Here is a 25,159-nt window from a genome sequence, read left to right on the forward strand (position 1 = left end):
GCTAACAATTTACATTCACTTCCCAGTGTTTCTTCTCTGGGTGTAGCTACCTCTGTCCATCATTGATCAACTGGAAGTGAGTTGGCTCTTCTTTATGTTGAAGATTTCCACTTCCATCAGAATACATCCTCATACAGTATTGTTGTTGAAGTGTACAGTGATCTTCTGGTTCTGCTCATTTCACTCAGCAACAGTTGATTTAAGTCTCTCCAAGCCTCTCTGTATTCTTACATTTCTTACAGAGCAATAATATTCCATAACCTTCATATACCATAATTTACCCAACCATTCTCCAACTGATGGACATCCATTCATCTTCCAGTTTCTAGCTACTACAAAAAGAGCTGCCACAAACATTTTGGCACATATATGTCTCTTTCCGCTCTTTAGTATTTCTTTGGGATATAAGCCCAGTAGTAGCGCTGCTGGGTCAAAGGGTATGCACAGTTTGATAACTTTTTGGGCATAATTCCAGATTGCTCTCCAGAATGGCTGGATTCTTTCGCAACTCCACCAGCAATGTATTAGTGTCCCAGTTTCCCCACATCCCCTCCAACATTCATCATTATTTGTTCCTGTCATCTTAGCCAATCTGACAGGTGTGTAGTGGTATCTCAGAGATGTCTTAATTTGCATTTCTCTGATCAGTAGTGATTTGGAACACTCTTTCATGTGAGTGGATATAGTTTCAATTTCTTCCTCTGAGAATTGTCTGTTCATATCCTTTGACCATTTATCAATTGGAGAATGGTTTGGTTTCCTATAAATCAGGGTCAGTTCTCTATATATTTTGGAAATGAGACCTTTGTCAGAACCTTTGTTTTTAAAAATATTTTCCCAATTTGTTACTTCCCTTCTAATCTTGTTTGCATTAGTATTATTTGTACAGAAACTTTTTAGTTTGATGTAATCAAAATCTTCTATTTTGTGATCAATAATGATCTCTAGTTCTCCTCTGGTCATAAATTCCTTCCTCCTCCACAAGTCTGAGAGGTAGATTATCCTCTGTTCCTCTAATCTATTTATTATCTCCCTCTTTATGCCTAAATCATGGATCCATTTTGATCTTATCTTGGTATATGGTGTTAAGTGTGGATCCATATCTAATTTCTGTACTAATTTCCAGTTTTCCCAACAGTTTTTTCCGAATAATGAATTTTTATCCCTAATGTTGGTTTCTTTGGGTTTGTCAAAGATTAGATTGCTATAGATGTACCCTTTTTTGTCCTTTGTATCTAATCTGTTCCACTGATCTACCGTTCTATTTCTTAGCCAGTACCAAATGGTTTTGGTGACTGCTGCTATATAATATAGCTTTAGATCAGGTACACTTAGACCACCTTCCTCTGAGTTTTTTTTCATTAGTTCCCTTGCAATTCTCGACCTTTTATTCTTCCATATGAATTTTGTTGTTATTTTTTCTAGGTCATTGAAATAGTTTCTTGGGAGTCTGATTGGTATAGCACTAAATAAATAGATTAGTTTGGGGAGTATTGTCATCTTTATTATATTCGCTCGGCCTATCCAAGAGCACTGAATGTCTTTCCAATTATTTAAATCTGATTTTATTTTTGTGGCAAGTGTTTTATAATCTTTCTCATATAATTCCTGACTTTTCTTTGGTAGATGGATTCCCAAATACTTTATACTCTCAACATTTGTTTGGAATGGAATTTCTCTTTGTATCTCTTGCTGTTGCATTTTGTTAGTGATATATAAAAATGCCGAGGATTTATGTGGATTTATTTTGTATCCTGCCACTTTGCTGAAATTTTGAATTATTTCTAGTAGCTTTTTAGCAGAGTCTTTGGGGTTCTCTAAGTATACCATCATGTCACCTGCAAAAAGTGATAGTTTGATTTCCTCATTTCCTACTCTAATTCCTTGAATCTCTTTCTCGGCTCTTATTGCCGAGGCTAGTGTTTCTAGTACTATATTGAATAGTAATGGTGATAGTGGGCAACCTTGTTTCACTTCTGATCTTACTGGGAAAGGTTGCAGTTTATTTCTATTGCATATTATGCTTACTGAAGGTCTTAAATATATGCTCCTGATTATTCTAAGGAATAGTCCATTTATTCCTATACTTTCAAGAGTTTTTAGTAGGAATGGATGTTGGATTTTGTCAAATGCTTTTTCTGCATCTATTGAGATGATCATATGGTTCTTATTAATTTGATTATTAATATGGTCAATTATATTAATAGTTTTCCTAATATTAATCCAGCCCTGCATTCCTGGAATAAATCCTACTTGATCATAGTGTCTTATCTTGGAGATGATTTTCTGAAGTCTTTTTGCTAATATCTTATTTAAGATTTTAGCATCAATATTCATTAAGGAGATTGGTCTATAATTTTCTTTCTCAGTTTTCGATCTACCTGGTTTAGGTATCAGTACCATGTCTGTGTCATAGAAGGAATTTGGTAGGACTCCTTCATCCCCTATTTTTTCAAATAATTTATATAACATTGGGGCTAATTGTTCTTTAAATGTTTGGTAGAATTCACATGTGAATCCATCTGGCCCTGGGGATTTTTTCCTGGGGAGTTGATTAATAGCTTGTTCTATTTCTTTTTCTGAAATGGGACTATTTAAGCAATTTATCTCCTCCTCTGTTAATCTAGGGAGCTTATATTTTTGGAGGAAGTCATCCATTTCACTTAAGTTATCAAATTTATTGGCATAAAGTTGGGCAAAGTAACTCCTTATTATTTCTCTAATTTCCTCTTCATTGGTGGAAAGATCCTCCTTTTCATTTGTAAGACTATCAATTTGATTTTCCTCTTTCTTTTTTTTTTGATCAAATTTACCAAAGGTTTATCTATTTTATTGGCTTTTTCATAAAACCAACTCTTGGTTTTATTTATTAATTCAATAGTTTTTTTTACTTTCAATATTATTGATTTCTCCTTTTAATTTTTGTATTTCAAGTTTAATTTTTGGTTGGGGGCTGCCCAGGTCTTTCATGCAGTGGGCTTATAATTCATTCTTGCTCCTTTGTTTCCTTGGGCAAATTATTTTCTTTCTCTAAAAAATAATTTTTTTAAAAATGATTTTTTCTGTCCTTTCAGTGGTGAAATACTGAGATCTTAGGATTTTGTGGTGAAATACTGAGATCTTAGGATTTTGTGGTGAAATACTGAGATCTTAGGATTTTGTATTCTCTAGTACCTGGTTGTACAGTGTATTGTACATTGCTTAATATATATCCATTTAATCAAATTGTCTTATGAATTCTTGCCTGTTTCCTTTTTCCATTTTAGATTTTAAGTCCTATCTGAGTCTAAGTCTTGCATTTCTTTGGTTTCCCTGCACAGCCCAGGACACTCATTAAACCTGCAAAGGCTGACTGCTCTCAGGTTTAAAATGAGTTTATCTTTCTGCTTCCTAGGTGCCTTGAAGAAGAATATGACTGCTGAGCAGGTCAGAGCAGATTTCATTACTCTGGGTAGGCCCTTTATTTGCCTCTGCTAAATATTAAGTGATTGGTGCCTTTTATTATGCTAATCCTCATTCTTTTCTCCCTCAGGGCTCAGTGAAGAGAAAGCCACTTATTTTTCTGAAAAGGTATCTCAATTCCTTTTAATCAGGATTAATTAAGATTTCTTGTTTTATTTCCTATACTCCAGTGCATCTGTGATCTCATTCATGTGGGTATTCATGTTTTACTTCATAAAAGGAAACATACTGATTTGGAGAAAACAGTCAACCACAGATAACTTCTGTTGGCTTAATAGTTTTTGTTGGATAGATAGTCATAGAAAAGAGAACTGGGGAAAGGCTTCCTGGTAGGATACAGCACAGCAGTTAAGAAGGCTTATATTCAAGCCCCATGTCTGATAAAAAAGGCTGGCTGTGTGACCCCTGGCAAGTCATTTCTCCCTGTTGTCTCTCCTGTCCCCTATCTTTAAATCTCTAAGAATATGTGTTGTGGAGCAGGTGCCTATTCTCTCCACTTGAGTAGAGGAATTGGGTATTCCTTATTGCTCAGAAGAGAAAAAGAAAAAAAGTACTGAGCTTTAAGTCAGGAGACTTGTTTTAAGACCCAAATTCTGACCTCTGGGTCTATTAAAAGGGAGTTAATAATACTTGTACTACTCATTAAGATTGTTCTCAAGACAGAGCTTTTTAGTGCTATATAACTGTGAGCTTTTATTATCACTATATAAATGGGGTGATGCTTTCGTTGCATCTGTTTTTTATCCTGTTGGGCTGAATTTAAACATTTCAGAATTAAGAAATGGTATTTCACTATTTTTATACCAACCACCATTGCTATGTTGAAAAGAAAGAAGATATTTAAATTCCTCCCTCTTCCTTTTTTGGATAGGGCATGTAGGCCTTCTTCTTATGTCTTACTGTTTAGAACTAAATCTTTTATTGGTGGGAGGGTATTGGGAAATGAGGAAAATGGTAGAGAGAAGAAAGATTTTTCTTTTCATGTGATTTTTTTTTTTTTAATTTGTTTTTATTCTGACAGTGGAAACAGAAATCTCCCACACTTGCACGATGGGCAATAGGACAGACATTGATGATCAACCAGCTTATAGATATGGAATGGAAATTTGGAGGTAACTAGCTTGAGCTAGGTTTGAAATTAATGCAGAGTGGGATTAAGGGAGGTGTGTGGATAAATTCCTTTGGAAGAAAGGGAACTTCAAATGGGGAAGATGTTGCCTTCTCATAGAAGGGTGCTTATATTAATTCATTGGGGACTGTACTGTGTAAACTCAGAAATGATTTCTAATTCTAGTTTTTAGGTGCTAGTAATTTCCATTTCCAGCTGGGAAATCTTCTAATTTTGCTGTCTTTACTTGGCCCTAATGATCTATTACATGATCTGTTGTGGATCTTCTGAGTAATTCTTGGGCCAGTAGCTTGCTTATTGCCTTTCCCATGGCAAGCCAATGTGGCATCATTATATAAGGAGCAGAAGGCTTGATTTGTAGTCAGCAGCACCTGGCTTCACATTCTGATGTTTAAAGTGTCCTCAGTGGCAATGGAAAAGTCCCTCCATCTCTCTGAGTCTTTTTCTCATCTATAAAATGGAATAGCACATAGAAGAACACCTGAATCCTAAAACTGCTGTCTAAAAGCTGCTCAATAGGATGTTTGTATAAATAGAGCTTCTCAGATACTCCCAAATCCTTTAGCAGTATCTCTTGATATATTTTATTCTCTTGATTTTCCCTTTTCTGTCACAGTGACATCAGGGAGCAGTGAACTACAGAAAGTGGGGAGTATTTTTTTACAAGTAAGTCTTTCTTCTCTGCCTCTTCTCCCCCTCCCCCCAAAAAAGACCTTTTGGTAATGTGCATGCTTTTGTCATTTAATCTCTTAAAATAACGGTAGTTAGAATTAAATTTGCATTATATTTCCTGAGAACATTCATAGAAACAGATACAGGGAGTCCCCAAAGTCTTACTGCTTAGCAAATTTAAGCTTCAGTAGCTTAAACTGCACTAATACTTATGGGACTCTCCATAGATCCCTGACTTGTTATTAGAATAAAGGGCTTCATCACAGGCAGGCATCCAGCACAGGACCCTTGACAACCCCTTGTCAAGAAGTGGTGTAAGGACTGGGCTTTGATGAGAAATTGGGTTGGATAAGATGACCTTTGAGCTCTCTTTAAACTCTTCAACTCTGGGATTCTTTGGGGGACTAGAGGAAGGAGGTGACTGATGAATGTTTCCTGTTTAATGGAACCCAATTGGCTTTTGTAAAATGTTTGATTACCAGATACTGGGATACATTTAGGAAGCTTAACTTTGGGAGGAATCAGATTGCTCACAAGGAACTATGAAATTAAAAGCTGACAGCTTTGGATTTTGTTTCTTTTTCTCTGTCAGTTGAAATTGGTGGTTAAAAAAGGAAACCAGACTGAAAATGTATATATAGGTGAGTCCTATCTCCCTTTTCCTATTATATAATAGAAGCATTTCTTCTCTGTAACTTCTCTGTGGTCATATTTAGGCCATATTCATTTGTGGAGGTCTTGTGAAAGGACTAATGTAAAAAAGGAGTGGCAGTCAGGGGGTTGGGGCTCAAGAATTGCTGGTATCACCAGTAAGCTTTGACAAACCATCTCCTTATTCAGAACCTTAGTTTTCCTTCTGTGAAGTGAGGGTACTTAGTTACATGAGAGCATTTCCATTCATAATAATATTGATAATAATAGTTTGCACTTGCTATGTGCCAGGCACTATGTGAAACATTTTACAAATATTTCTTTTCTTTTTTTTTTTTTTTTTTTTTTTGAGGCTGGGGTTAACTGACTTGCCCAGGGTCACACAGCTAGGAAGTGTTAAGTGTCTGAGACCAGATTTGAACTCGGGTCCTCCTGAATTCAAGGCTGGTGCTCTATCCACTGTGCCACCTAGCTGCCCCCAAATATTTTTTTTTGATATTCACAACAACCCTGGGAGGTATTATTATTATTATTCCCATTTTATAGTTGAAGGAACTGAGACAAAAAGGTGGTGCCCAGTCACATAGTAATTGTCTGGGGCTAAATCTGAACTTGGGTCTTCCTGATTCTAGGCTCAGAGTCCACTACACCACCCTTGGCAACCTTTGTGTATAGGAATCTCCAACAGAGAAGACTATGGAAGCAGGAACTCTTGTCATTGTCTTCCTTTTAGGAAAAATATCCTGTATATAATGGTGTTGAATAATAATAATAATAGCTAAATTAATCTACTTATTCAGTGCCATACCAATCAAACTGCCAAGAAATTATAGAGCTAGAAAAAAAATTGTAAGAGAATTCATCTGGGAAAACAAAAGGTCAAGAATTTCAGAGAAATTAATAAAAAAAAAATGCAAAGGAAGGTGGTCTGTACAGGGCTTAAAACTATATTATAAAGCAGCAGAAATCAAAACCATTTGTTACTAGCTAAGAAATAGAGTAGTGTATCAGTGAAGTAGATTAGGCTCACAAGATGCAATAGTCAATGATTATAGTAATCTATGCTTGGGTTTGGATAAACCCCAAAACTCAAGCTTCTGGAGTAAGAACTCACCATTTGATCAAAAATACTGAGAAAACTGGAAGATACTAAGACAGAAACTAGGCATTGAGTAACACCTAACTTTCTATATAAAGATAAGGTCAAAATGGGTTCATGATTTAGACATAACCAGTGATACTATAAGCAAATGAGGATTTTAAGGGAGAGTCTGTCTCTCAGATCTGTGGAGAAGGAAGGAATTTATGGCCAAAGAAGAACTAGAGAACATTATGAAATGCAAAGTGGATAGTTTTGATTATATTAAATTAAAAAGGTTGAACCCAAGATTAGAAGGGAAGCAGAAAGCGGAGAAAAATTTTTTTACACCCAGAGTTTCTGATAAAAGTGTTCATCTCTAAAATATATAGAGAATTGACTCAAATTTATAAGAATACAAGCTATTCTCCAATTAATAAATGACAAAAAGATATGAACAGGTAATTTTCATATGAAGAAATTAAATCCATTTTTAGTCATATAAAAATACTCTGAATCACTATTGATTAGAGAAATGTAGATTAAGAAAATTCTGAGTTACCACCTCTCAAATTGGCTAAAATGACAGGAAAAGATAATGTTAAATGTTGGAGGGGATGTGGGAAAACTGGGACACTAATATATTGTTGGTGGATTTGTGAACTGATCCAATCATTCTGGAGAGCAGTTTGGAACTATGCACAAAGGACTTATAAAACTGTGCAAACACTTTGATCCAGCAGTGTCTGTACTGAGTCTACATCCCAAAGAGATCATAAAAAAGACAAAAAGTATTTGTAGCAGCCTTTATTATAGTGTCAAAGAACTGGAAATAGAATGGATGCCAATCAGTTGGAGAATGGTTAAATAAGTTATGTATATGAATTAATGAAATATTATTGCTCTGTAAGAAATGACTAGCAAACTGATTTCAGAAAAGCCTGTAAAGACTTGCATAAACTGATGTTGATTAGAGCAGAACCAAGAGAACATTGAATAGTTGTAACAAGTAACAACACAGTTGTTAACAACACAATAACAACAAGATTATGTAATGATCAATTCTGATGGAAGAGGTTCTTTTCAACAGTGAGGTAATTCAAGGCAATTCCAATAGATTTGTGATGGAATGAGCCATCTGCATCCAGAGGGAGAATGGTAGAGACTGAATATGGATCAAAGCAGAGTTTTCATCTTTTTGGGGGTTTTTTGCTGTTGTTTTTCGAGTTTTTTTAAAAATCCCTTTTGATCTGATTTTTCTTTTGCAGCATGATAAATGTGGAAATATGTTTAGAAGAATTGCACATGTTTAACTTATATTGGATTGTTGTCTAGAGGAGGGGAGGGAGAGAAAGGAGGGAGAAAAATTGGGAGCACAAGATTTTACAAAGGTGAATGTTGAAAACTAGATTTGGAAAAGTAAAAAGGTATTATTAAAAAAAAATTAGGAAAGAAAATATCCAGAACACCATTAAAGACAATCCTGTGGAAATGCCACTTTTTCACTTTTATAGGATTTTGACCTTCCTCCCTGCCTTTCTTTTTCTTTTTTTTTTTTTTTTTGTCATTTCAGTATTTGTAGGTTCACCAGAAGTGAAAATTAAAAAAAAAAAAAAAAGCTATTTATGAAAAATAATCCTTTGAGGAGTCTATAAAAATTGGAAACATTTACCTGACGCTTAGTTTTCTTTCTCTAGAGTTAACCCTGCCTCAGTTCTATAACTTCCTGAGTGAGATGGAACGTGTCCGAGCCAGCATGGAGTGTTTCTGCTGAAGATGGAGGAAGAAGGCTCAGAGGGATAAATTGTTTATCCTTGTGGCCTGCTCTATAACAGCTCGAGGGCTGTGGTGTCTTAGAGGGTCATAGTTCTGTATGTACTAGGAAGGCCAATACAATTACCACATAAATTCATGATTCATGAAAGAACCACTCATCACATAGGCCATGTCTCCAATATTTAAACCATTGAGAGAGGGAGAAAGTAAGCCTATTGATGACACTCCTCCTTTCCCTCCCTCTAGAACTCCCATTTCTCAAATTTCCAAGATCAGCAGTCTAATTACAGAACAAAGTTAACCTGAAAATTAGTCAGAGGAGGATCGAACTGTTAGCATCCTGAGAGCCAGAATCTGAAACAACAACAACAAAAAAATGATGCATTTACCATGTATAGTGGGGATTTTCTCATTTGAGACACCATTTTAAAGACCATATATCAATATGTAAATCCAAGAGCTCCTCTTTCAAAGACTTCTGTTCTTTGCAGGCCTTGACTCAGTCTCTTCTTTGGCATCTGCCCATCTGATCCTCCTTAAGAGTCTTTTCCCCAGGCTGAGTGGCCACTGAACAGAGTTCTGCCTTATCTAAGTGTTTAATAAAAGGTTTGAAGAAGAGGCCTTGATCCTCTTGTCTATGTGTCCTGGATTAAAGATCCCTCCATTTTCTAACAATTTAGAGAGACAAGATGATTAAAGATTGGGTTGGGACTGAACAGAAGGTTTGGATGAGGCAGAAGGGAATCACTGTACTCTTAAGGACAGGCTAGGAGCAGGACCAAGGCAGAAGTGCTTTCAGGTTAAAGCCTTGAGGAAAAGAGGACCATTGATTTGGAGCCTCTTTCAAATCTTTGGAAGCCATCTGGTCTAACATTCTCCTTTTATAGATGAGGAAACTGAGACCCAGAGACTTGTCTACCTCATACAGGTGGCAGAGCTGGAATTTAAACTTAGACCTTCCTACTTCAAATCTGTCATTCTGTACCATGTTGCTTTTTCCACAAGAAGTTGTATATACTTTGCTGTTTACTTGAGACTTTAGTGTCCAGCCTAGTATTTCATTTTTCACTAATTTCTGATTAGAACATTAAGAACTTGAAGGAGTCTTGGACTGCAGCATTTCTAGGTAAGGGGGTAAAATTTCCAAATCATTTTATCCAGTGTTTCTTAATCTGTAATTCATGAACTTAAAAAAAATTTTTTTTTAATATAATTATTGAACTGTGCTTGATTTTCTTTGGAATTCTGTATACCTTATCTACATTTTAAAACATGCTGAGAAGGGTTTCATGGTTCAAAAAAGGTTGAGGATCCTGATCTAATTTGACTCAGTGGATTAGTCAATCTTATTTTGTTGTTCTTTATTTTATAAGGAAATGTACATGTTGGTTGATACTGGTCAAATTCATTGTAATGTTTTTTATTTTAAAGAAAGTGTCTAATCCACCACCTTTCCCCATTTTACAGGTAAGGAAACAGATTCGGGGAGAAAATTGCTCTGTGAAAGATGCACAATGAATTAGGGGCTAACCCAAATCCAGATCTTCCAGTACTGCCCATTGTTCTTTTTGCTGCCTAGCGTCACTGTTGATGTTGCTTATCTCTAGATGTCTCACTCTTTATGTGACCTGTTGAGAGTCAAAATCCAATCAGGAATTTCATTTTTCATTTCTGGAGATTTTAGTATATCTACCATTGGCTAAACAAAAGCTTAAAGAGACTTATGGACTAAGGCTACTTCCACATCAGAAAGAGGCCTATTACAGGCCAGCCCAAGAATGAATTAAATATGGATGAATCAAAAGTACATGAACTCAACTTTCCAATAAATACACATGGGCTTCAACATGGAGAAAGGACATACTCAGCCAAAGGTATTGTAGGTTTCCCTTGATTCTGCACTTTACCATCATTGTTACTCAGGTATTTTAAGTCGGTGTTATAATTTTCTCTCTGTCATTCATCTAACTCCTTATGGTGTTCTTGCTTAAATGTGAATTTTCCTGAGTTTCTAAGTGGTGACTTTTTTAAAACTTTGTTCTGGATTTTCAGGGACAGAACTAAATGTGATATTAAGTTCTTTCTCATTTTCCTTTCTTAGCTTCATTTTCTTCAGTTGTTAAATGAAAATTGGGTTACATGAACCCTTCCAACTCCAAAATTCATGGTTTTCAGGCCTCTTCCAATCCAGATTCTTTTTTTTTTTTTTTAAGCTCATTCCAATTTAAATTCTTTTTAAACCCTTCTTCTAGTACTCTGTGTCCTAAGATTTTTTCCATCTCTGACATTCCATGTTTTATGGCTCCTTCCTACCCTATTTTCTGAAATAACTTCTTCGTTTTGAGGGTCTACTTCTTAAGATCTCTTTCAACCTATAACATTTTATGTTTTAAGATCCTCTAGTTGCATCTTATGTGTTAAAGTCTTCTCCAGATCTAATAGTCTCTATTCTGAAGTTCCTTTCAACTCTAGCATTCTTGGATTCTTTAAGTAGAAAGTAATATGTCTCCCCATTCCACTTTTTTCTGTACCTGTCTCTAGTTTGGTTGCTACCTCATGCCTGGGCTAGTTTTTAGTAATTTTTTAACTGGTTATCTGTTTTCAGTAATTCATACCCCCTCATAACCCATTTTATTATGATCATCATATTAATCTTCCACAAACATTGTTTGAACTTCCCTGTTCCACTCTTCAGAGACTCCAATTCTCCCGAAATCAGCTCTTCCCCTTTGGGATCCCTTGAGCCCAAAAGGTGAATGTTAATTGATTTAATCATGCCCTGTTCTGCGGCAGGAATGGACTCCTCCCCCCTTCCCCTACTGCTTTGCTTTATTCAAAATCTTGCTCCTATCTCACCACTGGAGCTTTCATTGTGCTTAACTACTCTACTCTAGCAGTAATAGACTTCTTTGCACTGTTATTGATATGTGTCACTTTATTTTGTCTTTGTAGTAATAAATATCTGGTGGGTTAAGTATTATAACTTTTGTATCCATACCACCTAGTTTGCATAATAGATATATCATCCCTGTCTGTTGATAATGGATTGAACATCTGACCCCAGATTCCTCCCTAGCTACAAAGTATGAATTCAGTTAGACTTTTGGGCAGCCATTTGTCTTCAAGACAGAAATTTAAGACTCAGAGACATGTTTTATTCTGATAGCTTCTTCACAGTTTTTAGCATGGAATGGAACATAAAGTAGACCCTCAATTAAAATATGTTGGTTGGCTGATTAATAAGAATTGTATCTCAGAGGATGCTTAAAACCATTCTTTTCATTGAGTCATTTACTGTCTATGGGTCTCAGTTTTCTTATTTGTTAATTAAGATGGTTTGATTGGTTGCTTGAATTTGCTGCAAGTTAGTGCTTTTACAAATTTTTTGTCAACTAAATAAACTCTTGAACCTGCTGTTCAGGATCTTCCAAAAATCTGTCCCACAATTTATTCAAACTCATTTCTTCCGAAAGCAAGCATGATCCCAACCAACAGGGCTAGCTAATAATTGGTCATGTTAATGTAGTAGCTTTTTTAGAGGAGTATGTACTTTCCTACTTCCATTTTAGGGAGTTCATTTATTCCTTGTTCAATTTCTTTTTTTAAGATAGGGTTATTTAAATGTGTTTATTTCCTCTTCTATTAGTATTCATTATAATTAGGCAAAATAGCTCCTGATAATCGCTTTAATTTTCTCTTGATTGGTGGTGAATTCACCCTTTTCATTTTTGACACTGGTAATTTGGTTTTCTTTCTTTCTTTTTTTTTTTTTTTTTTTTTTTTTTTGCTGAGGCAATTGAGGTTAAATGACTTGCCCAGGGTCACACAGCTAGGAAGTGTTAAGTGTCTAAGATCAAATTTGAACTCAGGTCCTCCTGACTTCAGGGCTGGTGCTCTATCCACTGCACCACCTAGCTGCCCCTGGTTTTCTTTCTTTTAATCAAATTAACCAATGGCTTATTTTATTGATTTTCTCATAAAACCAGATTTTACTTTTATTCATTAGTTCAGTGGTTTTCTTACTTTTAGTTTTATTCATCTCTCCTTTGATTTTTAGGATTTCCAACTTGGAGTTGAGAGTTTTTAATTGTTCTTTTTTTAGTTGCATGCTCAATTCATTGATTCTTTCCCTATTTTATTGACGTAAGCATTTAGAGATATAAATTTTCCTGGAAGTGCTGCTTTGATTACATCCCATAAATTTCCTATTTCCATTTTACAGAAGAGAAACTATTTCATAAAGACAAAGTAACCCCATCCACTGTCATAGAATCATAAAATTAGAATAGGAAAGGACCTTAAAGGCTAAAGAGCCTAACTCATTCATTTTATTGATGAGGAAACCATGTCACAGTGTAAGGTAGAATTTTCACTTAAATTTTCCCCACTTTGCCTTACTTACAGCTTCCAGCTGAAGTGTTGCAACCAGATTGTAAACCAGGTTTAGAGCAGCTGGGTGGTACAGTAGATAGAACACTGGCCCTGGAGTCAGGAGGACCTGAATTCAAATGTAGCCTGGGACATTTGACCAGCTATGTGATCCTAGGCAAGTCACTAAATCCTGATTGCCCTGCAAAACCAAAATAGGTACTCTGACTCCAGGACTGAACCCTCCTATCTCAGGCCCCCTTTTGAGTCCTTTTCCCAAAATGCCTCCTGGTCATTCCTACCTTGGCAATGATGAATGCCTTTTCTGATACTCTGCCTGTTCCCAAAGTACCATCTCTTTTCCAATTTTCCAATTACTACCGGTCTGTCTTTTTCTGAACTCCCTGAAGTGACATTATTAGCACTCCATTTTCCTGATTTAGTTATTGTTATTTTAACCTTCCCTTGGTAGAGTTCCAAAATCTGGTTCTTAAACCCCTCTATGAGTGGAGGGCACAGAGTCTGGAAAAATCCCAAATGCCTAGTCAGTAAGGGCTTTCAGACCTAGTCTGGATATGTTGCCTGTCAAGGGATATAGTTGATTGAATTCATGCTTTAGTTAGTGGGTAGATCCAGGGATTACTGTCCTTTTCAGCTCTTCGATACCAATTCTGTGATCCTGAGGGTAAAGAGCAAAGTGTCAAGTTCCTCAGGTTATACTAGCTTTGGTCCTTCCCTCCCTCAAAGAGCTCATGCTTAGGTGAATGGTAAGACCCACCTGTGCAAAGATGGATTTTAGCAGAGGCCACCCCCATGACCAATGCACAGGTTCTGACTGGTTGCTTCAGGGAGTGAATGAGTGAATGCCTCTTGAAGGAGCTTGACTTCCAGTTAGGCCTCAGTGGAGCAACACAGCTTCAGCAGATGGAGGTTTTAGGGTGGGTACAGACAAGAAGAAGATAGGCACATGTATTTAAGGGAAATGGAATAAGTGTATTTAGTCATTCTAAAGACCCTTCTAAATGAGGCATGCCAAGTTCACAGAAGGACTGATGGTGTCAGTGTGAAGTCAAGTAGAGCAGAAACATCCCACAAGCATTTTTCTTCCCAGTTAGCATTTGGAAAGTGCCTACCCTAACAATGTGGGGACAGTAGAAACAGTAGTTAGACAGCTCTCCTCAGAGATGGAATGACCTAGGGTCAAGTCCTGTCTTTCCCCTCCCACCACATACTGGTAACCACTTAGGGCTTTCCAGGTGTCAGACTTGGCCCCTTCCACCAGAACCCTTGAAGACAATCTCTAAAGCATTTTATATCCTGGAGGATATAAAATTGGCAGTCTAGTGAAGTGAAGGGGCCCCTTCTCACAATAATACTTTTTAAAATAAATGTGTAGTTGGAGGAAATGCAAAATTTCAGTTAGAACTTAGTAAAAATATTATGTTTTCCCATCTAAGTTCACAGTTCCCCTGAAATCTATACTTGAACCTTAGAGGGATCATGGAGCCAGGTTCAGATCCCCTTGTCTGAAAAAAAAAGGTCAGAGTGATTGGTGGATCCATAAGCATGACTACATTGTACGCAGCCTCCTATGCATTCTTATCTGCCTCCTAATATATTCATAGGTGTGTGGGATTATCTGATGTAGTCAGAGGTACATGGGATTTTCATACCCTAGATCAGAACAGTTGTAAAATGCATTTAGATAGCTTGTTCACTCTCCTGTATAAAGGAATGTGCCTACTACCCTCATCTCAACTGGACCATTCAGAGTCAGCCTTTAGTTCTGCTTGGCAGAGTTGGCCAGCTCCTGAATAAACCTGTGTTACAAAGGCATGCTGGGAGCAGGAAAGGAGGGGGGTGTAAGAGGCCACATTTGCAGACATGCTGATGTATCTCCTTTATTTTATCAGCAAATTCACTAGATAAATACCCAAGTATGAGTTTGTTATCACCCTTTTCTAAATCTCAAAATCAAGCTCAAATTTGATTTCTGAATTCAGGAAAGGTGAGCTGACTGTAAGTCCAGCCTTTTTCCCCAAGTGTCTGAGTGATGGCCAGACATTTTGCTTCACAGTGTCTCTGCATAGGGGCACCCTGGGCCGGACAGACAACCAAGAAGACAAGGAAGAGAGATGAAGGTGGCATTATTGGATGTGGGTGGCACAGAGGCAGTCACAAGGAGTGTTGGTGGTTCTGCCCTGTGATAGTGGTTTGGCCCAGGCCAGGGGTTAGCCACAGTGGAGCGTTGGGGATGGTGGGGTGGGGAATGATTTCCTGACAGGTAGAAAAGCTGACTCAGCTGACCTCCTGTGGTGTCCTGTGCTCTGCCAGTTTTTCCGGCTGCCAGTCAAATCCACTGAGCCAGGAGTTAATCTGCCCGGACAGCTGACTTTGAGGGAAATAAGGGCCCCTTCCAGTTCGGTGGGGAGAACTAAGCTGTGTATCTTTGGTGGTTTTTAATTCCTCAGAGGCTTCTCAACCCGTTCCTTCGGTGTGGTGGGCGGAGCAGCTTTAAAGGAAAGAAAGATCCTTCTCCCTCTTCCCTTTCCTAGAATTCTGTTGTCAGCCTTCAGCCCTCCCCCTCCTTCAGCAGAGCCTGGGGCCACTGCCAGATGTGCATTTGGTTCCCAAGTCCCAGTGGGGTGTAGAGCCAAGAAGTTGAGGTAGGCACCTGGTAGAGAGATTGCCAGAAAATCTATATTCAATCCTACTTCTCTCATTCTCTCTGGGTTCTTGAACAATTTGCTTACTCTCCATACCTCAGTTTCCTCATCTATAAAATAGGAGGCCTAGACTAGATCTATTACTATCTGCATAACCTTGGACTTCTCCCAATGGAGAGGATTGGGCCAGATGACTTCTAAGGTCCTAATGTAGAGTTATCTATGAACCTTTGAAATCATATCTGTGATTTGGGCGGTGAGAAGAACTCAGTTCCTGACTTAGGAGACTGGATAAACCACTTCCCCTCAGTCTCTTTAGCTGTAAAATGGAAAAAGTAATGTGACAGTAAAGTGCAGGGGCAGGAGGGGGCACCTTTGGAAACAAAAACTACTGACCGAGCATTTTGAAGTTTGCCAAGTGCTTTCTATGTATTTTTTGTCTGTCTCACAAAATTCTTTGGTTCTTTAGGAATTGATTTGCAGATGGGGAATTTGATGTATCCTAGAGGGCAAATGGCTTGCCTGTGGTCACAGACTTCTTAAAATATAAGCAGGATTTGAAACCAGCATTTTAAGTCCAGCATTCTGTTGCTAAAAAGTGTTGGGCAAAATAGGTTCCCATGTGATTAGTATTGTCATTATTATTCTCTGGCTTTTCCCAGCAGAGTTCTAGGTAAGAGAGGTACTACTTTGAAGAGGACTGGCACCTGGATCAGGAAAAAACTAACCAGGCAATATCCCAGACAGATTGCCTTGCTCTTAGTGAGGCTTTACTCTTCCCTTAATTCCTCTCCCCTCCCCCCCCAAAAAAAAGAAAAGGGAAAAAAAAAATCCAATTGCAAAGGTATAGAAAACATCCTACTGTAGGCCTTTGCATTCTTCAGAAACCTATTTCATTCCAATCACTTTTTTAAAAAATTAAATTTTATTTGCAATTGAAGATGTCTTTTTTTTTTTTCACTACCCCTCTCTACTTCCTTCCCTTCCCCATGGGGAAAGAAAAACAAAATGTTATAAACATCTTCAAGCAAAGGAAATTTCCACATTAGCCATGTTTAAAAAAGAAAAAAGGATTTTACACATTTGAGTTCATCATCTTTTTTAGGAGGTGGGCAGTGTGTTTCATCATGAGTCCTCTGGAGTTGTGCTTGATCATTGCCAATTACTTTTTTTTTTCCCTACAGAGGAAAAAGTTATGTTTCCCAGAGGGGGAAGTAGCTTGCCTTTGGGCAGTGACAGGATTAAAAAATAAAAACAAACCTGGCTCAGTTCAGGATTTTTTCTCTTGTACTCCTAATTTCTCAAAAGACTAGTCTCTCTTTATCACCAATCTCCTTAACCCATTTCGAGATCCATGCTGGACCCCACAGCAACATCTGCCCCCACAGATAACACATTAAACACCATACTAAGGATGCAAGAATGAAAATTGCCACAGCCAAGGAACTTGTTCTATTGGAGGAGATAACAAATACATATAAAAAAAATATAGAGCATAAATAATAAAGTTAAAAATACAAAAATATGCAGAGTAAAATACAAAGGAATTTGGGTAAAAGGGCACTAGTGGCTGGGGGTCTTGGGAAAGCTGCAGAAAGACAGAAGATATATATATGACTGAGCTGCAACTTAAAGGAAGAAAGGGACCCTGAGATACGGAGAGAGTAGATTCTAAACATGAGAGACAAAAATGCTGCCTGAATCCAGCACGAGGATCTTTGGTATTCCATGGAAGGTGGCACAGGCTGATGGGAGTTCTGGTATGAGGGGATCTAGGAGTTGATGAGAGGGGCTGCTGCTCGGATGCATTGCTAATTCCTACTTAATTTCAGTCTTTAAAAAGTGGATTCTAATAAGGTTATAGTGGGGTGGGAGGGAAGCAGCTGTGGGTCTTAGGGTTTCAGCACAAGAATTTACACCCTGGGGGCGGCTAGGTGGCGAAGTGGATAGAACACCATCCCTGAAGTCAGGAGAACCTGAGTCCGATTCTGGCCTCAGACACTTAACACTTCCTAGCTGTGTGACCCTGGGCAAGTCACTTAACCCCAATTGCCTCAGCAAAACAAGAAAAAAAAAGTCTCCACCATGGCACACATCATGTAACTTCAGCCTATTAGAATCAAATTGTCCAGCCAGCAAGTTGGCTGTGGTGAAAGGCTGCCTGGAAGCCTGTGGTCCTCTTCAGACAGAACCAGAGCTGCTTCTCAATCCTGCCATCTTCAGGAACACTCCTGACTGAGCCAGTCAGATGGCCTGTGGTCTCACTGTGCCAGCTGGCCTTTCTTTGATGAAAGACTGGAAGGGAAACTACCTGACGAGTTCAACTGTTTAAGGGATCCTAAGAGCTTAAATGATTAAAGAAAAAATGTGTTTTGCTGGTTTAGAGCTCTCAAATGCAGCATTTTAAAGGCAAATGGAGTTAGAATCAGGGAGACCTGAGTTCAAATCCAGCCTAAGGCATTTATTAGCTGTCATTTTGGGAAATTTACTTAAACTTTGCCTCCAGTGTCCTCATCTGTAAAGTGGGATAATACCTTCCAGGGTTGAAGATAATTCTTTTAAAGAGATTAGCATAGTGTCAGGCACATAATGCTTAATAAATGCATGTTCCTTTCTCCTCTTCCCTTCCAGTACTGTGTACCATTGAAGAATAAGGTTGGGATTTACTCCCCTGCATCTTGGCTGTTCTTTGTCTTTTCTCAATCCTAGTTCTCCTTGGCCCAGAAACTCCTCTGAAGGCTCTGTTCTTCCACTAAGGAATTGTACTTTGCAATATCAAAACTAATAAAGAATATCAGTACTGAAAGGGATGCTAAAATAGAGAATATAGTACCAGAAAAGACTTTAAAACGGAATCGAAGTTTTAGATATTCCCTCTCTTTGCTGGCATCTCTTTTTATTTATGTTTATGTATTTTATTTATACTATATTAATTTAATTTTATAAAATTATACGTGTTATATATTTGCTAGCATTTATATATTGAGGTTTGTAGATGCTTTACATGTATAATCTCAGTTGAGCCACATAGTAATGCTAAAAGGTAGGTGTTAATATTTTCTCCATTTTACAGATAGCAGAACAGATTGAGAAAGAGTGAGTATCTTCCCATGATCACACCGTCAAGTCTTCCTGACTCCCAATACTCACCACTTTGCCTACTGCTTCCCCTTATTTTGTAAGGTCACTCACAGTGGAAGGAAAGGCAGAACTAGATATAGGCTGAAGGAAGGTAAGTGGCAAAAGGGGTTCTCAGGACCTTAACGAGTACCAAACACAATAAAGATGAAAAGTGACAGCAGAATGAAAATTGCATTGTAATGTGATAGAAAAGCAGTAACTTCAAAAACAGGGTTGAAGTGTTTGAAATTATAGATCTCACTATAAGTTATGAACGCTGAAGAGGTCAAAGGCAGGAAAAAAAAAAAAAAAAAGATCTCATGGATGCTTTTTGTAGTACCAAAAACCTGGACAGTAAGACATCCATCAACTAGATAATGGTTAAGTAAATTGGGGCATAGGGATATGATAGAATATCACCATTACCTCAGTGAGCTTTTCCCTCCTCCTCTATAATAATCTGCTGAAATTCTTCCTCTCCCACAGACCAAATCAGTTGACCTCTTTTCCTTAAGTTTTCTCTGACTCCTGTCAAGTGAAAGTGTTTTTACTAAAGTCTTTTGTCAGATTCATGAAAAAAGTAGCTTCCCATAGATGAGAAAGTGCCCTAGACACTTCTTTCTATTTGGGAATGATACTATGTTGATTTAGTCAAGCCCCAGAGTACTACAGGGCCTCCTTAAAGAGATGTACCACCATTCCAAAGAGATCAGTCTAAAAAACCACGCAAGGAAAATCAAGTGGATGAACAATGTCTATTGCCCAGGACTATGGCATGTATTTTGGTGGTCCAAACACTATTACATACTTTGTAGACATACTTTGGACAGATACTGTGGATGCATTGTAGACTGGGAACAGAATTGAATTCTTTGTTTGTTTGTTTGTTTGTTTTCTGAGGCTGGGGTTAAGTGATTTGCCCAGGGTCACACATCTAGGACGCCTTAAGTGTCTGAGACCAGATTTGAACTCGGGTCCTCCTGAATTCAAGGCTGGTGCCCTATCCACTGCGCCACCTAGCTACCTCCCAGAACTGAATTCTTAAGTGGAAGAAAGCATGCTTTGTTACATTTTAGAAATTGGACACCACTTTCAACGACTCCACACTGTTTGCTATTATGTCTAGAAAACATAAAATGACATTTCTGAAGAGTTAAAATTGCAGGTTACCCAAATGAAATGGTATGTCTAAGTAAGCTACATCTTATTACCAAAGATGATCTGTGGAAAAGAAGCATTGTAAAAGTGTTGGGACATGTATGATTGTAAAAGGCTATGGGCATGTAATGGAAATGGGATAATTTTTAGGTAGCTCAAGTCCTGTACTGGAATCCACAGAATTTTTTTTTAGATTAAAATTCATTTTTTAAAAATTTGAGTCCCTCTCACCAATTGAGAAGACAAGCAATATGACACTCATATAATATGTGAAGTCATGATAAACATCCCATGGAGTTTTCTGAATCCTAAAGTTAAAACTCCAAAAAGGTGTCCCTTTTTGAAGGATCTCTATGGGAGGAAATCGACTAAGGCACAAAGAGTGAAAAGGTATAAATGGGTTGCCATTTTGAGCACTGAAGGGAGTACCTTTGGGAATGAGACTACTACACATCTGCTGACATACTGCATTGTAGCCTTATGCCATTAGAGATGGAAAACCAATATCTCTATGCCATACCATTTTCCAGTCTTTCTCAGGGTGCTTCCTCTCCCTTGCCTTCCTATTTGTGTCATGTTGTCCTTTGGCATTTAAGGCTCTTCATGCCAGGCCATTGCCAATGACCTTGACTTTTGTCTTACCACACTCTACTCTGATGATTCTGGAAGAGAGAATGAGTCTGTTGACTTAGAACAACCCTGTGTTTTTCATATCCAATTCACACACGTCAGTACATCACTCTCATGTTATCATTGGTCCTCTTCAAGAACAAAGGATAGACATAACCTTGCTCCTTCCTACCTTTTCAAGCTTTCTGTACTTTACTCCTCTCTATGATGGTTCTGCTACATCAATCTCCTTACTATTCTCCCAGTAGGACACTGAGTCTTTGGCTATTCTCCATCCCAGGAAATGCTCTGCTCCTTACCTCTGCCTCTTGATTCCTTTGGTTTCCTTCAAGAGTCAACTCAACTTACCTTGTTTTTCCATCTCTAGCTGCCAGGGCCTTCCCCTATCTTCATTTATTCTATATATCTTATAGGTAACTAGTTACTTTTTTTTTAGCTTTTTATTTTAAAAAGTTATACATAGTTTTCAACATTTACCCTCGTAAAACCACCTTTTTCTCCCTCCCCCATCTCCTCCCCTAGACAACAAATAATCCAATATATATTAAATATGTGCAATTCTATACACATTTCCACAATCATCATGCTGCACAAGAAAAATTCAGATCAAAAAGGGGGGAAAATGAGAAAGGAAAAAATCAAACAACAACCAAAAAGGTCAAAATACTATATTGTGATCCACATTCAGTGCCCACAGTCCTCTCTCTGGATGCAGATGGCTCTCTCTGTCACAAGACTTTTGTAACTGGCCTGAATCACCTCACTGTTGAAAAGACCCATGTCCATCAGAATTGACCATCACATAACTTTGTCGTTGCTGTGTACAAAGTTCTCTTGGTTCTACTCACTTCACTTAGTATCAGTTTATGTAAGTCTCTCCAGGCCTCTCTGAAATCATCCTGCTGATCATTTCTTATTCCATTCCATTCATATACCATATTTATTCTGCCATTACTCAACTGATGAGTGATAGAAACTCAGTTTCCAGTTCCTTGCCTCTACAAAAAGCTACTAGAAACATTTTTTGCACATATGAGTCTTTTTCCCTTTTTTATGATCTCTTTAGGATACAGTCCAAGTAGCAATACTGAATCAAAGGGTATACATAATTTAACAGCCTTTTGGGCATAGTTCCAAATTGCTCTCCAGAATGATTGGATCAGTTCACAACTCCACCAACAATGTATCAGTGTCCCAGTTTTCCCACATCCTCTCCAATATTCATCATAATCTTTTCTTGTCATCTTGGTCCATCTGAGAGGTGTGTAGTGGTTAGGTAACTAGTTATTTACATGTTGTCTCCTTAAATAGGATGGAAATTTCTGAAAGGTAAGGGCTCTATTGAGCCCTTTGTATTCCCCAGCATGTTTGTATACTTGACACTTATAGTAATCACTAAATAAATGCTTATTGACAGACTAACTCAATTTACATCTCCATTTCAGTCTGCATCAACCTAAGAGGAGACAACTATGCAGGAGTCACTTTAAGATGCACTGACCTGGTAGATAATCTTGTAATCTAATCCCAGCCCAGGCACTAGAGAAGTCTTTTTGCTTATCTGTACCTCATTTTCCCCATGTGTAAAATGGTGGTAGTAATCTCAACCTACCTCACAGGTAATAACTGTGCCTACTTCAGAGCTTCTGTATTAAAGGGAATAATGATAATAGGAAGATCACATCTGATGGGGCATAAAGAACTGTCACTGGTGAGGCAGCTAGATGGTGCAGTGAAGGACCTGAATTCAAATCCAGGATACTTTAGGAATCAGTTTACCATCTCAGCACTTATCTTGAGTATGATTTTCTATTGGAAGCAGGAATCTATGGCTGTGTTTTTAATGGATTTAGAAAGCTAAAGAGCAAACAGGTTTCTTGCTCCAGCTCTTTCTGTAGTTCAGTTGACCCTATTTTGTATTAACACAGAGGACTGCCACTAACAGAAGGTTCTCTCCACTGCAGACTCTCTGATTTGGAAGCTGAGAAATAGGCTATGGCCATTAACCCTTGAGGCTGCAGGAATGGAGAAAGATATTGTGTTCCATTTTCTTGGCTGGGTCTCAGGTTTCAGGATGAATTTCAGGCTGTGCCGGTTGGGCAATGTTTTGTTTGCTGTGTTTGCAGCTCCAGGGTTCAGTATTGTGTCTGGCACTTAATGGTATGTCATAAATGCCTGGTGATTGATTAATGAGACCAATAGGGAGAGGAAATTTATGGGACCTTCAGGTGGAAGCCTAATATCTGATATTGCTACAATTTACTCAAGTTTTCTCATTCTAAGCTTGGCCTAGTGGGATGATTACTGGCCTTGGAGTCAGAAAGACCAATATTATAGACTGAGTGTGAACTCAGAGCTCATTCAGCTTTTCTAAGCCACTAAAAACTGTTTACATTTTAACAGCATAAGTAAACTTTACCATGTAACCTAGTGCAAAGTTTAACCTTAGTTATAAATTGAAGTAGTTAGATTGGAGGCTTTTAAAGCCCTGTCTATGGTCCTTTTAATGACTCACATGTGCATACACTGCACTTTCCCAGAGGGTCTGGGCTAGAAAGGTAGGCTTCGTTCTGTGGTATCTATATGGTTTTTTTTTGGAGACATATTAAGTGACTTGCCCAGGGTGATAGCTAGCAAATGTCTGAAGCTGGATTTGAATTCGGGTCTTCCTGACTCCAGGGTCTGTGCTTTATCCATTGCACCACCTAGCTGCCCTATCTGTAATCTTGAGCAAGTCCTAGGCCTCAGTTTTTCCATCTTTAGAATGAGGATTTTGGACCAGAACAGGGATCTTTGTGTTCTAGGCCTATTAGGCAGTCTGGTGAAATCCATGAACCCTTTCTCAGGATAATGGTTTTAATGCAGAAAATAAAATATATAAGTATATAAAGCAAACCAATGATATTGAAATACAGTGATCCACCTATCTCCTTAGGCCTATAGACCTCATATGGCTAAACAAATTGAGGGATATAGCTGTAACTGTGTTGTAAGAAATGACAGACGTGATGAATACAGAGAAGAATGCCAAAATCTACATGAACTGAGGCAGAGTGAAGGAAGCAAAGTCAAGAAAACAAAATACACATCACCGTGTAAATGGAAAGAACCACCATATACCCACAAATCTTATTTCTGAACTTAGGATTTCCTTTAGGACGATAAAAATTTAACTCATTTCTTCTTGAACATAGTAAAAGCAAAGGCTATCAGCTCTCACATAAGTTTTAAGACAAATAAGCTACAACATTTAGGATAGGCTTTATCTATTTCAACAGAAATGCAAAGGGCTCACACACAAGCCCTTCAGCAGTCGAGGTAAATCTTTTTTTTTTTTTTTTTTTCCCCTCTGTTGGGAGCCCTACCTCACTAGGAAACCATATAATTAAAATTTATTCTGCTACTCCATGTCCCTTCACTTGCTACATTTGAATCTTCATCCTTATGATGAGCCCCACCTTTCTCAGCACCTATAAAGATCTTCAAGCTTCTAATGCTATTTTGGCCTTCTTGATAGAAGAAAATAATTCTCTAGATCTGTTCCTGTTTAGTGGTTTTTCAGTCTTTTCCAACTCTTCATCACCCCATTTGGGGTTTTCTTGGCAAAGGTACTGGAGTGGTTTGCCATTTCTTTCTCTGGCTCATTTTACAGGCAAAGTTAAACGACTTGCTTAGGGTCACACTACTAGTAAATGTCTGAGGCTAGACTTGAACTTGGAAAGATGAGTTTTTCTGTGTTTAGGCCATGTACTCTATTCATTGCACCACCTAGTTGCAGATCCCTAGAACTGTATAAGTCATATAACTCAGTACCAGTGAGGAACAAGGTTGAGGTTTTCCCCCTCTTCATCTTGGTCCTGTTCCTTACTATTCCTTAGTTCCAGCTCTATTTGGCCCAGAAACTCTCCTGCTGGGCCAGGAACTTCTGTTCTTCTACTATGCAACCCTACTGCTATTTTTTGAAGTATTTTTTTTCCTTTTATTTCTTAAAAATTTTTTAACATGTATTTTGTAAAAAAAATTGAATTCTAAATTCTTTTCCTTCCTCTTCCTTGTCTCTTACCTATTGAGAGATTTAAAGTAATTAAAATTTTGTTGTTATTGGTTTTCTGAACTTGATAAACATCAGCAAATGGGAGTATTTGCATACATAAAAGATAGGAAAAAGAGATTGAAATTTGGAAATATGGCTCTCCATTACTTATAAAATGCTCCTTTAAAAAAAATGTATATCATGCATTTTGATCATTAGTTCCACTTGTCCATGTTCCTCTCTGAACTTCATTCTATGCTGTTCTGAACCCTGTAAAAAGAATCTATTTAGAAAAATCATTATCATCTCCTCTCTAGCAAGTAAGTAGTGCATTGGATAAAACGCTGGGATAACCAGCGATCAAATTCAGCCTCAGATCACTTAGTCACACCTGTGATTGTAGTAAGTAGCTTAAC

The 25,159-nt window shown here is 37.9% G+C and overlaps 1 protein-coding gene and 1 long non-coding RNA gene across 2 annotated transcripts in view; both read left to right on the forward strand.

The window, feature by feature from the left end:
* The window catches only part of COMMD7 (COMM domain containing 7), a 34,953-nt gene extending 24,781 nt beyond the window's left edge, over window positions 1-10,172 (forward strand). Inside the window, exons 4-9 of the mRNA XM_074292734.1 lie at window positions 3,395-3,451; window positions 3,533-3,570; window positions 4,484-4,574; window positions 5,208-5,257; window positions 5,856-5,904; window positions 8,690-10,172. Of these exons, the coding sequence (XP_074148835.1) occupies window positions 3,395-3,451; window positions 3,533-3,570; window positions 4,484-4,574; window positions 5,208-5,257; window positions 5,856-5,904; window positions 8,690-8,766 (362 nt within the window). The 3' untranslated portion in view covers window positions 8,767-10,172. The remainder of the gene's footprint in view (window positions 1-3,394; window positions 3,452-3,532; window positions 3,571-4,483; window positions 4,575-5,207; window positions 5,258-5,855; window positions 5,905-8,689) is intronic.
* A 2,342-nt stretch (window positions 10,173-12,514) lies between these two features.
* On the forward strand, window positions 12,515-16,742 carry LOC141557290 (uncharacterized). Its single transcript, XR_012486756.1, has 2 exons — window positions 12,515-12,637; window positions 13,261-16,742. It is a non-coding gene; the product is annotated as an uncharacterized LOC141557290 (long non-coding RNA).
* Window positions 16,743-25,159: the final 8,417 nt, after the last annotated feature.

The sequence above is a fragment of the Sminthopsis crassicaudata genome, chromosome 2 (assembly GCF_048593235.1).
Source record: "Sminthopsis crassicaudata isolate SCR6 chromosome 2, ASM4859323v1, whole genome shotgun sequence".
Taxonomy (NCBI): Eukaryota; Metazoa; Chordata; class Mammalia; order Dasyuromorphia; family Dasyuridae; genus Sminthopsis; species Sminthopsis crassicaudata.